At 40.7% G+C, this 12,262-nt stretch overlaps 1 protein-coding gene across 2 annotated transcripts; it reads left to right on the plus strand.

Moving 5' to 3' along the window:
* The first annotated feature begins 1,025 nt into the window (after positions 1–1,025).
* LOC131221375 (cellulose synthase-like protein H1) lies at positions 1,026–10,833 on the plus strand. 2 transcript variants are annotated; one of them, XM_058216624.1, is made up of 9 exons: positions 1,026–1,294; positions 1,727–2,054; positions 2,723–2,851; positions 3,749–3,865; positions 5,620–5,832; positions 6,921–7,056; positions 7,402–7,589; positions 9,185–9,535; positions 10,227–10,833. In XM_058216624.1, the coding sequence occupies exons 1-9, from the start codon at positions 1,038–1,040 to the stop codon at positions 10,773–10,775; spliced, it is 2,268 nt and encodes a 755-aa protein (XP_058072607.1). In that variant the 5' UTR covers positions 1,026–1,037; the 3' UTR covers positions 10,776–10,833. The 2 variants fall into 2 exon arrangements, with proteins under 2 accessions (XP_058072607.1, XP_058072608.1); XM_058216625.1 differs by lacking the exon at positions 2,723–2,851.
* The last annotated feature ends 1,429 nt before the right edge of the window (positions 10,834–12,262 follow it).

Here is a 12,262-nt window from a genome sequence, read left to right on the forward strand (position 1 = left end):
CATATTAATCCAAAATTTTTATAACTCTAAAATTATTTTCAATGGTAGCCGTTTAATCCCCATTGCTTTTTGTAGTGTGGTCCATTTGATAGTTAGATCTATCTTATTTTTTCGTCTTAAATCTTAAGACGAGCTCACCAAATAGATGAACAGTTTGAATATGACCCATAACTCATGGTTAGATCTAAAGAACTTGTTAATGTAAATACAGCAACTATACAGCTGATGTGAGCTATACTAACCAATCCGCTTCCTGCTCGTGGGTGTCAGCCACTTGAATTTTAGACCTGCCTGTTTTTGGAATGGACAGAGTGGACTCAAGAGGAAGCCGATTCGGTAGTGTGCCGCACACCATGTGTTGACGTCACCAAGTTATGTGGGCCCACCATGATGTATGTGTGATATCCACACAGTAAATCTATTTTGAGAGAAAATTTTAGTTTATGGTCGAAAAAACTAAGCAAATTGAAAATTCAAGTGGGCACACTAAAAATTAGTAGGGACCACCGTTCAAACGTTCCTGGCCCACAATGATATCCATCGTAATTTTTATTTTCCATCCAACCTGTTTATAAGTTCACACAGACCTGAATGAAGGGAAAACACAGATATCATCTTGATCCAAAACTTTCATGGTCCAATGGAAGTTTTCAATGGTAGCGTTCAATCTCCACTTCTTTCTTTGGTGCGGTCCACACGAGCTTTGGATCTGCCCTTTTGTGGTCCCATGTGCTAGAATGATCTCTCCAAATGGATGGACGGTTTAGATATTGCACATACATCATAGTGGGACCCACAAAACTTGGTGACCCCAACACATAACCACCGAGGAGGTTCGGTGGATCCGCTTCCCTGGACATAAGACATACATCACGGTGGGGCCCCACAGAGCTCCCGGGTGAAGCACGGCTCTACTAATGACCTCACACACGTGCCAACCACACGCATACAACATGCAGGGAGCGTGCATGTGGCATGCACATGTATATAAGGACAGAAATACAACAGAGCTGCTTACTTCATCTTAGCTTTCTTTCATGACGGGCCGTATCTCTTTCCCTCTCCACGAGAGGATTCCTCGTAAGAACACTATACCAAGAGCACTGACTCTGCTCATCCTCTTCCTCCTCTTCTCTCTCCTCTTTTACAGGGTCCTGCACATTCACAGTCATGGAACCGTTGGGCTCCTCGCCTTCCTTTGCGAGTCCTGGTTCACCTTCATTTGGGTCTTGAACACAAACGCTAGATGGAACCCCATCGATCAGAAAACGTATCCAGATCGACTTTTAGAGAGGTAAATATGGTCACAAGAGTGCGTTTGGACACTCCATTTGATTTTATCGCAATTTGTTTGGATTCATTGTAGAGGAATTCACTGTAGTTGGGATCATAACCAGTTCTTTCCAAGTCTTGCCTTGGTCATGACCGGATAGAGCCCTTTGACTCGACTCAGACTGAGTTAACTCAGTCAAGTTCTTTCTAAGCTTTGCCTCAACTGTGGCTATATATATATATATATATATATATATATGTTTGTCTGTTACAAGTTGGACCTGAAGCAATGGTAATTAATTGCAATTCAAACACTTTGATTATCCACTTCTTGTGGAATTGAATTATTGCAATCCAATTTGATTGAACATCCAAACACACCCAAGTGATGAATGGATTGCATGTAATGTTCCAATTTTACTATTTCATGATTTGTTCTTATCTTCTTTAATAGGTTCCAAGACCTTCCTCCGGTAGACATGTTTGTCACTACGGCAGACCCTTTGTTGGAACCGCCGATCCTGACTGTAAACACCGTTCTCTCATTGTTGGCCGTCGACTACCCATCTCACAAGCTGGCCTGCTATGTGTCGGATGATGGGGCGTCACCGATCACTTTCTATTCATTGATTGAAGCTTGCAAGTTCGCCAAGCTGTGGGTTCCTTTCTGCAAGAAATACGGTGTTCGAGTTCGAGCTCCTTTCATGTATTTCTCGACCGAACCTGAAATGCCAGCCGGGCATTCTTCGGATGATTTTGTTCGTCAATGGAAAGAGATGAAGGTGATTGATCAAGACACAAAGTGGGACCCACCATGAAAAATTATCTGATTACGATTAGAAGTTTAAAAAAATATTTAAAAAAATAAAAATAAATAAAAAAATACAAAGAGAAGTGGGACCCACCATGCTTATAAACATTTATGTTGGTTTTCTGTAGTAATTTTTAAGTTATTTATATGAGGAACGATCAACTTAAAGGCGGTGGGTACTGCGTTTATAAAAATAATAAAATATCCTTCGTTTATTTTCTTTAAAGAAAAGTGGTGGGTACTGCGTTTATAAAAATAATAAAATATCCTTTGTTTATTTTCTTTAAAGAAAAGTGGCAAAGCCCACCATTGTGGGCGCATGTTATGTGTTTTTGACATCCAAACCATCAAACAGGTGGGCCCCACCATGATTATGATAGGAAAAAAATTAGGTTCATCCAATCATTAGGTGGGCCACATCGCAGAAAATAATATATACATCTCAAAAATCTCAAATTTCATGTGGTACCCACCAGATAATTAGATCAGCCTAATTTTGGTGGCATTCGATCATCAGTGTTGGTCTTCGGTAATCAGCTTGCTTTCGGTATTATGGTCTGATCTTTGATGACGTCCGGTCACTTACTTGTTGGTGACACTTGAAATGCTTCATTGCTTCTTAACATGTGTTTATTTCAGGACCAGTATGAGGAACTTGACCGGAAGATTACAGAGGCAGTCCAAAAATCGTCGGCTCCTGATAATTTAATGGACCATTTTGAAGATTTCTCTAATATTAACCGTCAAAACCATCGGAGCATAGTTAAGGTATTTGATTGATTTGATTTAGTGACTTTTTACAATAATTCATTGCTACAAACAAATATTCCACTGAAAACGTCTGCGAAGTATGCTTGCATGTACAACCCATACTCCGTGCATACTTTTACCAACATAGCACACGAACGGAACAATCGTGCCGTCCATCAGGTGGGGCCAGTCTACTCATCAGGTGAGATATAGTGCACGAAACAAAACAGATGGCCAAACAAAGTTTTTATAGCCTTTTATTTGTTTCATGCATTCCATAGCCCTCCTTGGGAAACGGATTGGCTACTGACCCTGCCACTAGCCAATGGCTAGTGGTCGGTACTCTGTGGGCCCACCATGATGTATGTGTTTCATCCATGGCGTCCACCCATTCTTCCATATCATTTGAGCCCAAAAATGAGATTGATCCAAATCTCAAGTGGTCCGCACAGTGTTGATTGAACTCCTACCATTAAAAACTTGTTGGGGATCACAAAAGTTTTGGATCAAGCTGATATATATTTTTTACCTTCGTCCAGGTCTTCATGACCAAATCAACAGGTTAGATGTAAAATACCCATTACAGTGGGCTCAGGAGGTTTTTAACGGTGGACATTCAATCACTACCATGTTCCCATGGTGTTTTCCACCTGAGATTTATATATACATCATTTTTGGGATCAAGCCCTAAACTTATCTTTCAAAATAGATGTACGGCCTGGATAAAACACATACATCATAATGGGGTCCGTGTACAGAAGCTTGCCCACGTGGACACATGGACACATGGACACATATAGAAGCTTGTGTAGCGGCTGGGTCATGTACACATGTGGGGCTGGCACATGTGTGGAATGAAAAGGTTTCTGTTTTTCATGTGTTTTGTTCCCATCTCTATGTTTTTGTGGGTTGTAGGTGATATGGGAGAATAAGGAAAAGATACCAAATGGGATTCCTCATCTTGTTTACGTGGCCAGAGAGAAGAGGCCAAAGCAACCTCATCACTTCAAAGCTGGAGCTATGAACGTTCTGGTAATAGACATAGAAACGTGTTTGGTTGGAAATGGTAAAACTCACGGTAAAACAAGCATGAATTGGCCGTTGAACAATAAACTCACAGTAAAACAAGCATGATAAAGGCTCATGATTTGAACGGTCTACATTAAATACAAGTACACCACTTGTGCTGTGGATGATACACGTTTGAGAGCGAGAGATCTGTTTTATTCAGACGTGGATTGCATGTACCCCACCATGAGGCAGCCGAGAGGCGGACGCAACCCTCTGGAATTTAGCCTGCATACATCATGTATGCTAACCACGTCATGGTGAGGCTTACAGAACTTGGTGACGTCACTTCGGAAGCGCTTCTCGCTACTCAACCTGTTAGAAGCTAATCCGCGTCCTAACTGCCCCATGTAAAGATAGAATTAACGGCCAATGCCATGGGATGTGGATTAGCTACTGAACTTGACAGTACTTCAGTGTAGTCAACATTCTGTGGGCTACATCACGGGATGTGGATTAGCTACTGAACTTGACAGTAATTCAGTGTAGTCAACATTCTGTGGGCTACATCACAAAGTATGTGTTGTATCGACGCCGTCCATACATTTGGAGATATTATTTTAGGGCATGATCCAAATAATAAGGTAGATCAAAAGCTAAAGTGGATCCACCACAGAAAAAAGTGGGGATTGAATACCTACCATTAAAAGCTTCTTTGGACCATAGAAGTTTTTGATCAAGCTGATATTTGTGTTTTTTTTTTTTTTTCTTTCATGTATTTTTTAACTTATAAATAGGCTGGATCTCAAATAAATATCATGGTGGCCCTAGGAAAGTTTCAATGGTGGGATCACTGTCCCCACTTTTCTGTGGTGGGGTCCACTTAAACTTTCAACTGCCTCATTCTTTGTATAATGCCCTAATTAAATGATCTCTCCAAATGGATGGATGGTGTGGATACAAAACATAGATCATGGTGAGGCCCAAAAAATATGGTGATGTCACTTCAGTAGCAGACTCTACTGTGGGGTTCAGTAGCTAATCTGCTTCCCAATGCCATGTTGAAAAGTGGACCACCAATCAACCAACATGAATTTTTAGCCATGTACGTGCTTTGAGGAGCAATCGTGGTGTATGGCTTTCATCCACACTGTCCCTTCATTTTATCATTTTTCCATGTAATTTTAGGCTATGAGTTCAAAGAATGAGGCAAATCCAAGGTTTGAATGGACCACACCGCAGGAAGCAATGGGGATAATGATACCCACCATTGAAACCTTTCTAGGGCCCACCATGATATTTATTTTTCATCCAAACTGTTCATAAGCTTATATATATACCTGGATGAAGGTAAAATACAAGTATCCGCTTGATCCAAAATCTTCTATACCCTTGAGAAGTTTTCAATGGTAAGCATTTAATCCCCTTTGTGTGGTCTATTTGAACCTTCGATATACCTAATTTTAGGACTATAATCTAAAATGATATGAAAAAATGGATGGACGGTGTAGATAAAGCCCATACATTACGGTGGCCCCTCAGAGCCCCAGCCTGTCCTGACCTTTGGAAAAGCCGTGGTAGTACCCAAACCTAGATTTGAAATAGTCTAATCTAAGAAACTTTTGGAGCTATTTTCTTAGATTAGACTCTTTCAAATCCAGCTCATTAAACTAATTTCTTAGATCACTAAACCATGAATCTCAAAGTAATGAACTTGGTCCACAATAGGAAAATTCTCATTGCTCATCTTCTAATTTTCTTTCTTCATTGTTGAATAGACAAGGGTCTCAGGAGTGATGACAAATGCGCCTTTCATGTTGAATGTCGACTGCGACATGTTTAACAATAATCCAAAGGCTGTCCTTCATGCAATGTGCTTTTTTCTGGGCCATCATAAAGAAATAGAAAGTGGGTTCGTGCAATTTCCACAGGTGTTCTATGGCGGCATCAAAGACGACCCTTTTGGAAATCAGCTGGTCGTCTCACAAGAAGTAAGTTTTCAATTGGCACTTAAACTTATAGTCTCTACCATAGTTTAAAAGCCTGAAAATGGACTCATGTTCATCTGGTTCAGTTGGACTGACTGACTCAGATGAGTCATTCCATGACTCGATATTCAATAATGAAATTGTCTTTATTTGATACCCACCCCATCCCATTCCCAGGCAAGTCATGGGTCAGGTTGAGTTGACTCGCCATGTTGTGTCGAGTCAACAACCAAGTTACATTCACGATCGAGTTTTCCAATTGGCTTGGCTTGAAATATCGTCAAATTGATTTTACTTGAACAGATTTCATGGAAGAAGGTAGGTCTGTGTGGGGCCCACTGATGTATGGGTTGTATCTATGCTGTTCATCCATTTTTTCAGATGATATGAACCCAAAAATGAGGTAGATCCAAGGCTCAAGTGGACCACGCAGTGGGGATTGAATTCTCACCTTTAAAATTTTCTTGTGGGTGGCGGAAGCCCGTGAGAAGTTGTGAATCAATCTGATATTTACATCTAGATCTACATGACCTTATAAACATGTTAGATGCGAAATAAATGTCATGATAAGCCCTAGGAAGGTTTCAACGGTGAGTTTAATTACCACGCTATTTCCTATGGTGCAGTCCACTTGACCATTGGGCATACCTAATTTTTATACTCATACCCTAAACGATATGAAAATGTAAATGGACTGCATTGATAAAACTTATACATCATGGTGGGTCCCACAGAGCCTCTTCCGAGATGCATTCAGCGTTTAGTGTATCTCACCTTTACAAGGAGGTTAGCAACATCCCTAAGCTTTTGAACGACACATGAGGCACCCAATCATTAGTCTTGACCATTAATTCAAAAGTACGGTTAGAAACAAGCCATGATGAAGAATCATGCCAATTGGATGATCTGTGCTTTGAATGTGGCTATTTTGTTACAACTATCCACTTTCCATGGGACATGGATCCGCATGATTAGAATCATAAAAGCCTTAGAACTACATCAGAATTATGATGATATTTCAAGATGATGCCCATATATATTCAAATTTAAGTGGATTGCATACTTTTACTTAATTATTTATCTTTATACAGTGTGTACTTCGAGGAATGGCAGGAATTCAAGGGCCCATGTATGCAGGGACAGGATGCTTCCACAGAAGAAAAGTTATATATGGCAAGTTGCCAGATTGTAAAGCAGCCAAAAGTTCAATTTTCAATTCAATAAATGGTAAGATAATTGAACTGACATTTTTTTTTACAATAGATTGGATTTTATCTTAAAGCCAGCCGTACATGCCAGCTTAGAGCACATGCATCCAAGCCGTCAATTCTGTCTGCCTGAAAATGATACTCATCTGACCCAAATATCAATATGGTCCGCTCATCAATTGGGCCAAAATGTACAAAAAAGAGGGCTATAAAGGAAAAAAGGCCGTTGGTCCACGTCCAATTTGAATGTTTGCTCCTTTGATGAGCAACAGCCATCTACATGCTTGGGTTCACTTGATTGAAAGTTTTGATTTGGTAGCATTGTGCTAATGTTTTTTTTTTTTTTTTTTTCTCTCGCATTTAGGTAAATTACATGAAAATGCATTGGATAAAGGATTTGGCCACACAATGAAATTCTCCGAATCCGTCGCTCGAATAATGTCCGGAAAATATGAGGAATCGTCTAAACCTTCGGATTTTTCGACCACTCTTGAGGCAGCCAAGGAGGTTGCAGATTGTAAATATGAGTTCAACACTCGCTGGGGTAAAGAGGTGAGCGAATTCATACCACATCGGTGACTGTTAATAATTTGCATTTTTTCGCTCTAGATTTTCAGACGCTATCAATGAAATGGTAGAATAGTCCAATGAGCGAAGCTTTAGGACTGAAATATACCGCAGTGTGGCCCACTAAATAAGCGGACATGATAGTTCACTCAAGTGGGCCTTAGCATTAATGATCATCCATCCAACGTTGGATGCAAGGAATGGTTAAACACTTTAAAACCCAACTCGATGTTCAGCCAAGTTGGGTTGAAGGAAGGCTCCAATGAGTCTTTACTTTAATCAATTCAATATATAATGGTTAATAGGCTGGAAGTCATTTACTGAGTGGAACCATAGATTATAGTCCAATTAGTGGGACCTTCTCTCTTAAAGAGGGTCTAAGTCCAGCCAGTTGGACCATGATCAACGGTTCACCCAGCGAATGACTTCCAACCTTTCATTTACATCCAATAAGTCTAACATGATGTTTACATTGTGAGGATCAACCTGTACAAAAATCAGCTACATCCACTCATCGAGTGGATTACACTTGTATTCTATTATTTATCAATGGCTAAATTTTGTTTTATATGGTGTGACTCACTTGAGGAGCGAATGGGGTTGATTTTTGCACATGGTAATACTCAGTGAAGCCACTGGAAGGGGTTGAATGTCAGATGCACATGAAAAGTTGGAAGTTATTTATCAGATGGACCATAAATCATGGTCCAACTAATGGACTTGAGTCAACTGTTTATAAATATTTAATTTAGTCATAGAAAGATAAAAATGTTAAAGTAAACATATGTCATGCTCTGCCAGATTATATCCAATAACTCTGCAACCATGATTTTAATAGTCGGTGACTCGGGCTGACATGGTTGGTCCTGAATGGAGCTGTGAGTCAATTGAGTCTGGCATATGTTCAACAATAACTAAAGCTGGACACAACTCGGACTAGCTTGGTTAGTTCTCTCGACTCGGCTCGACTTCAAAGTTGGGTTCAATTCGAGCCGATCTGTTATTTTAGTTCAAAAATAAAAATAAAAATCGAGCCTAGCTCGCTTAAGCTCGAGCTTGACTTGATTTATAACTTAATTTTATATATATTATATTTTTTTTAAAAAAAAAAAAAGAAGATAAAATCTATCTTTTTAGAACTTGACATTCAGCTTATCTCCAGCTCAACTTGATTTATAACCTAATTTTATATATACTATATATATATATATAAAAGAAGATAAAATCTATCTTATTTCTACTTGTTTCACAAAATAGCTGGAGGCTCCAATACAAACTCAGCTTGAAAGCTCGAGCTTAAGCTCAGCTCGAGTTGGCCCAACCTGCAGGCCAAACTGAGCCGAGCTGGCCACTACGGTTCAAGGACAGAGCTGAGCTGAACTCAAGCTGAGGTAGTGCGCTGGCCAAATCGAGCCAAACCATGCCAAACTCGATTCGTTTGGGCTCGTGTATAGCTCTATAATTATATTGTCAGTGACATGTGGTGAGGAATGAGATTGAACTCAACTGTGTCCGAGTTGACTCAGGACGAGTCGACAACAACAAATACCCTTTTAATCACCGTGAATCTTTGGCTGCAGGTTGGTTGGGTGTACGGATCCATGGCCGAGGACGTCATCACAGGGCTGAAGATCCACTCTATGGGCTGGGGTTCGGTGTATTGTTCGCCCGAGCTGCCAGCGTTCCTTGGGTCCTCACCCGTGGGTGGGCCCGCTACCCTGTCGCAGATGAAACGGTGGGTCACAGGCCTTCTTGAAATCCTCGTTAGCGAACACAGCCCCTTGCTGGCTACCTTCTCCAAAAATCTCAGCTTCCGACAATCCCTGGTGTACGTTTTCGTCAACGTGTGGGCCCTGCGCTCCATTCCGGAGCTGTGCTACGCTGCGCTGCCTGCATTTTGTCTCCTCACCAACACGTCCTTCTTGCCTAAGGTAAGCAAGGAGGAGGGATGATCATGTCATGAGTTCCATCTAACCCGTCCATAAGATGCTCCCCCCATGTTATGCTTCGATTTTAGAACCCAGGTGGGCCACACCAAAATGGACGGTGTGAGCAGACTATGATTCCCACCGTTGAAACCTTTTTAGGGCCCACTATGATATTTATTTGTCATCCAACCTATAGATAAGGTCACACATGCCTAGATGAAAGGAAAAAATAAATATCAGATTGATCCAAAACTTCCATAATCCCGGAGAAGTTTTCAATGGTAGAAGTTCAATCACCACTGCTTTCTGTAGGGTGGTCCAATTGAGCTTTGAATCTGCCTCATATTTGAGCTCAAGTCCTAAAACAATCTTGCCAAATAAACGAATAGTGGGCCCACAGATGTGAAACCAACATGATGTTTGTAAGCAATCCAAGCCATCTAGATGCTCCCCCGAAGAAAAAATACAAAAACTCACTATCAAATAAGTTAAAGAGGAGGCACCCACCTTTGATTTCCTTGGGGACCCAACGTGTTATTTATATGGAATCCAGGCCGTTAATTAAGACCCTTCATTTTTTATTTTTTTTTCATCTCAGACGGACCCCTATGAAAATCATGGGTGGTATCAACTTGTTACCTATAGTATACTATGGCCCATATGAGTGTTTGATCTTATGTTCATACGCATACAGGTATCTGATCCCTGGATGATTATCGCCGCTACACTTTTCATCTCCCACAACCTCCATGGTCTGATGGAATATCTTCAATGCGGGCTATCCGTCCGCACATGGTGGAACAATCAGAGAATGTCGAAGATAACATCGGCGACTGCGTGTTTGTTCGGATTCTTGGGTGTCATACAGAAGCTTCTTGGCTTATCGGAGACGATGTTCGAAGTTACACGTAAAGATCAAAGTACTACAGATAGTAGCACTGATGTAGATGCTGGACGATTCACCTTCGACTCCTCACCCATCTTCGTGCCTGCGACGGCCATTGTGTTAGTGCATATGACTGCACTTGCGGTGGGCATGTTGGGGGTGTGGCTACCGGTCTTTGGTGGGCCACCGGGGTTGGGAGAGATGGTGTGTAGTACATGGGTGGTGCTCAGCTTCTTTCCGTTTGTGAAAGGGCTCTTTGCGAAAGAAGGTTATGGGATCCCCTGGCCCACCATCTGCAAAGCTGCAGCATTGGCTTTCCTTTTCTTGAACTTCTGTAACAGATTTAGATCCTCTTAGTTAAGAGGCTCCTCTGCGGGTCCTTGGTAGAATTAGTGATTCACTGCCTTTTCATCTATCCATGTTCTCTATATTCTAAAAAGCTGCAGCATTGGCTTTCCTTTTCCTGAACTTCTGTAACAGATTTAGATCCTCTTAGCTAAGAGGCTCCTAGGTAGAATTAGTGATTCACCACCTTTTCATCTATCCATGTTCTCTATAATTTAAAAATAAGATATATTCACTTAACACCGTAGAAAATAATTGACAACTTATTCAAGCCGTGGCCGATGTAATGGTTAGATCTCCTGAACAGTGGGGAGAAACCCGTGGGTAGACCCTGACTCCATAGTCATCCCTCTACTAATGAGCTGGAAAAGCACTGTGGGGCACCCCACCATGATGTATTTGTTTTATCTACACCATCCATTCATGGTATGAGCTCAAAAATGAGGTAAGTCCAAATCTCAAGTCAACCACACCACAGGAAGTAATGGGGATTGAATACCGACCATTGAAACCTTCGTAGGGCTGGATGAAGGGAAAACATAAAAACCGTCTTGATCCAACACTTCTGTGGCCTGCAAGAAGTTTTCAACGATGGGAATTCAATACCCACTGTCTCCGTAGGCTTGAGATTTGGATCTGCCCCATTTTTTGAATTATCTCCTAAAACGTTGTCCTAACCATCCACATGCATCGAGACATACCCATGGTCAACTGAGAAGTAGGTCATTTCACTCCTCAAGTGAGCCATAATGTATAAATTGGGCATTTGGCAAGCCCAAGGCCTGCCTGTAAAAAAAAACCTAAGTCGAACCGCCAGGCTTGTGATGGGCTTCTGGCTAGATTCTCAAAATACGCAATACTTCGGGATGTATTCGAGCAAATCTTATAATCAAATAAGCATAATTTGAGGTTTATGGTGCATCTATGAACCATAGTCTGGATAGTTTAATTTGAATCACTTCTACACTCACATATACAATTTCTAAGTAATTTTTACGTGCCAGGTATCATAAATCGCGCTCCTCTCCAGGCATACGGCCATTCAGACTATTTGAATAACTGACCTCAAGATGAATGACGAATGGAGCATAATTGAAAATATGCATAGAAAAGATAAATTAACCATATAGTTTCTGCCTTTGAATTTAGTTCTCAAATATTTTACTTTTCACTATTGATTTGATAGTCACTTATGATTGTTTGGTCATTGTAATTTTTATTGGGTCTTTCCAATCAAATGCACTGGAAACATATAGTTTTTAGGTTTTTTAAAGGATCGCACACCGGGAACACCCCAAATGCAATAGCATCTTTTAAATAAATAAATAAAAACATCGTTGGAATCATAACTGGATGCAATCAATCATGTAGATGATCTTTACAAAGTAAATTTGCCGACGCCTATCTCCAAAGTAAAGAAGTCTCTCCCAATCTATTTTAAATGAAAGGATCACACAAGAGAGAATGTATTTCCTCTTATAGGGTCAAGGAAAACAATA

This window comes from Magnolia sinica, chromosome 12, assembly GCF_029962835.1.
Source record: "Magnolia sinica isolate HGM2019 chromosome 12, MsV1, whole genome shotgun sequence".
Classification (NCBI taxonomy): Eukaryota; Viridiplantae; Streptophyta; class Magnoliopsida; order Magnoliales; family Magnoliaceae; genus Magnolia; species Magnolia sinica.

Coding starts and splice junctions, on each gene's coding strand:
- LOC131221375 (XM_058216624.1), top strand. CDS start 1,038: ATGACGGGCCGTATCTCTTTCCCTCTCCACGAGAGGATTCCTCGTAAG. Junction 1,295..1,726: donor CCAGATCGACTTTTAGAGAG/GTAAATATGGTC, acceptor CTTCTTTAATAG/GTTCCAAGACCTTCCTCCGG. Junction 3,866..5,619: donor CTGGAGCTATGAACGTTCTG/GTAATAGACATA, acceptor ATTGTTGAATAG/ACAAGGGTCTCAGGAGTGAT.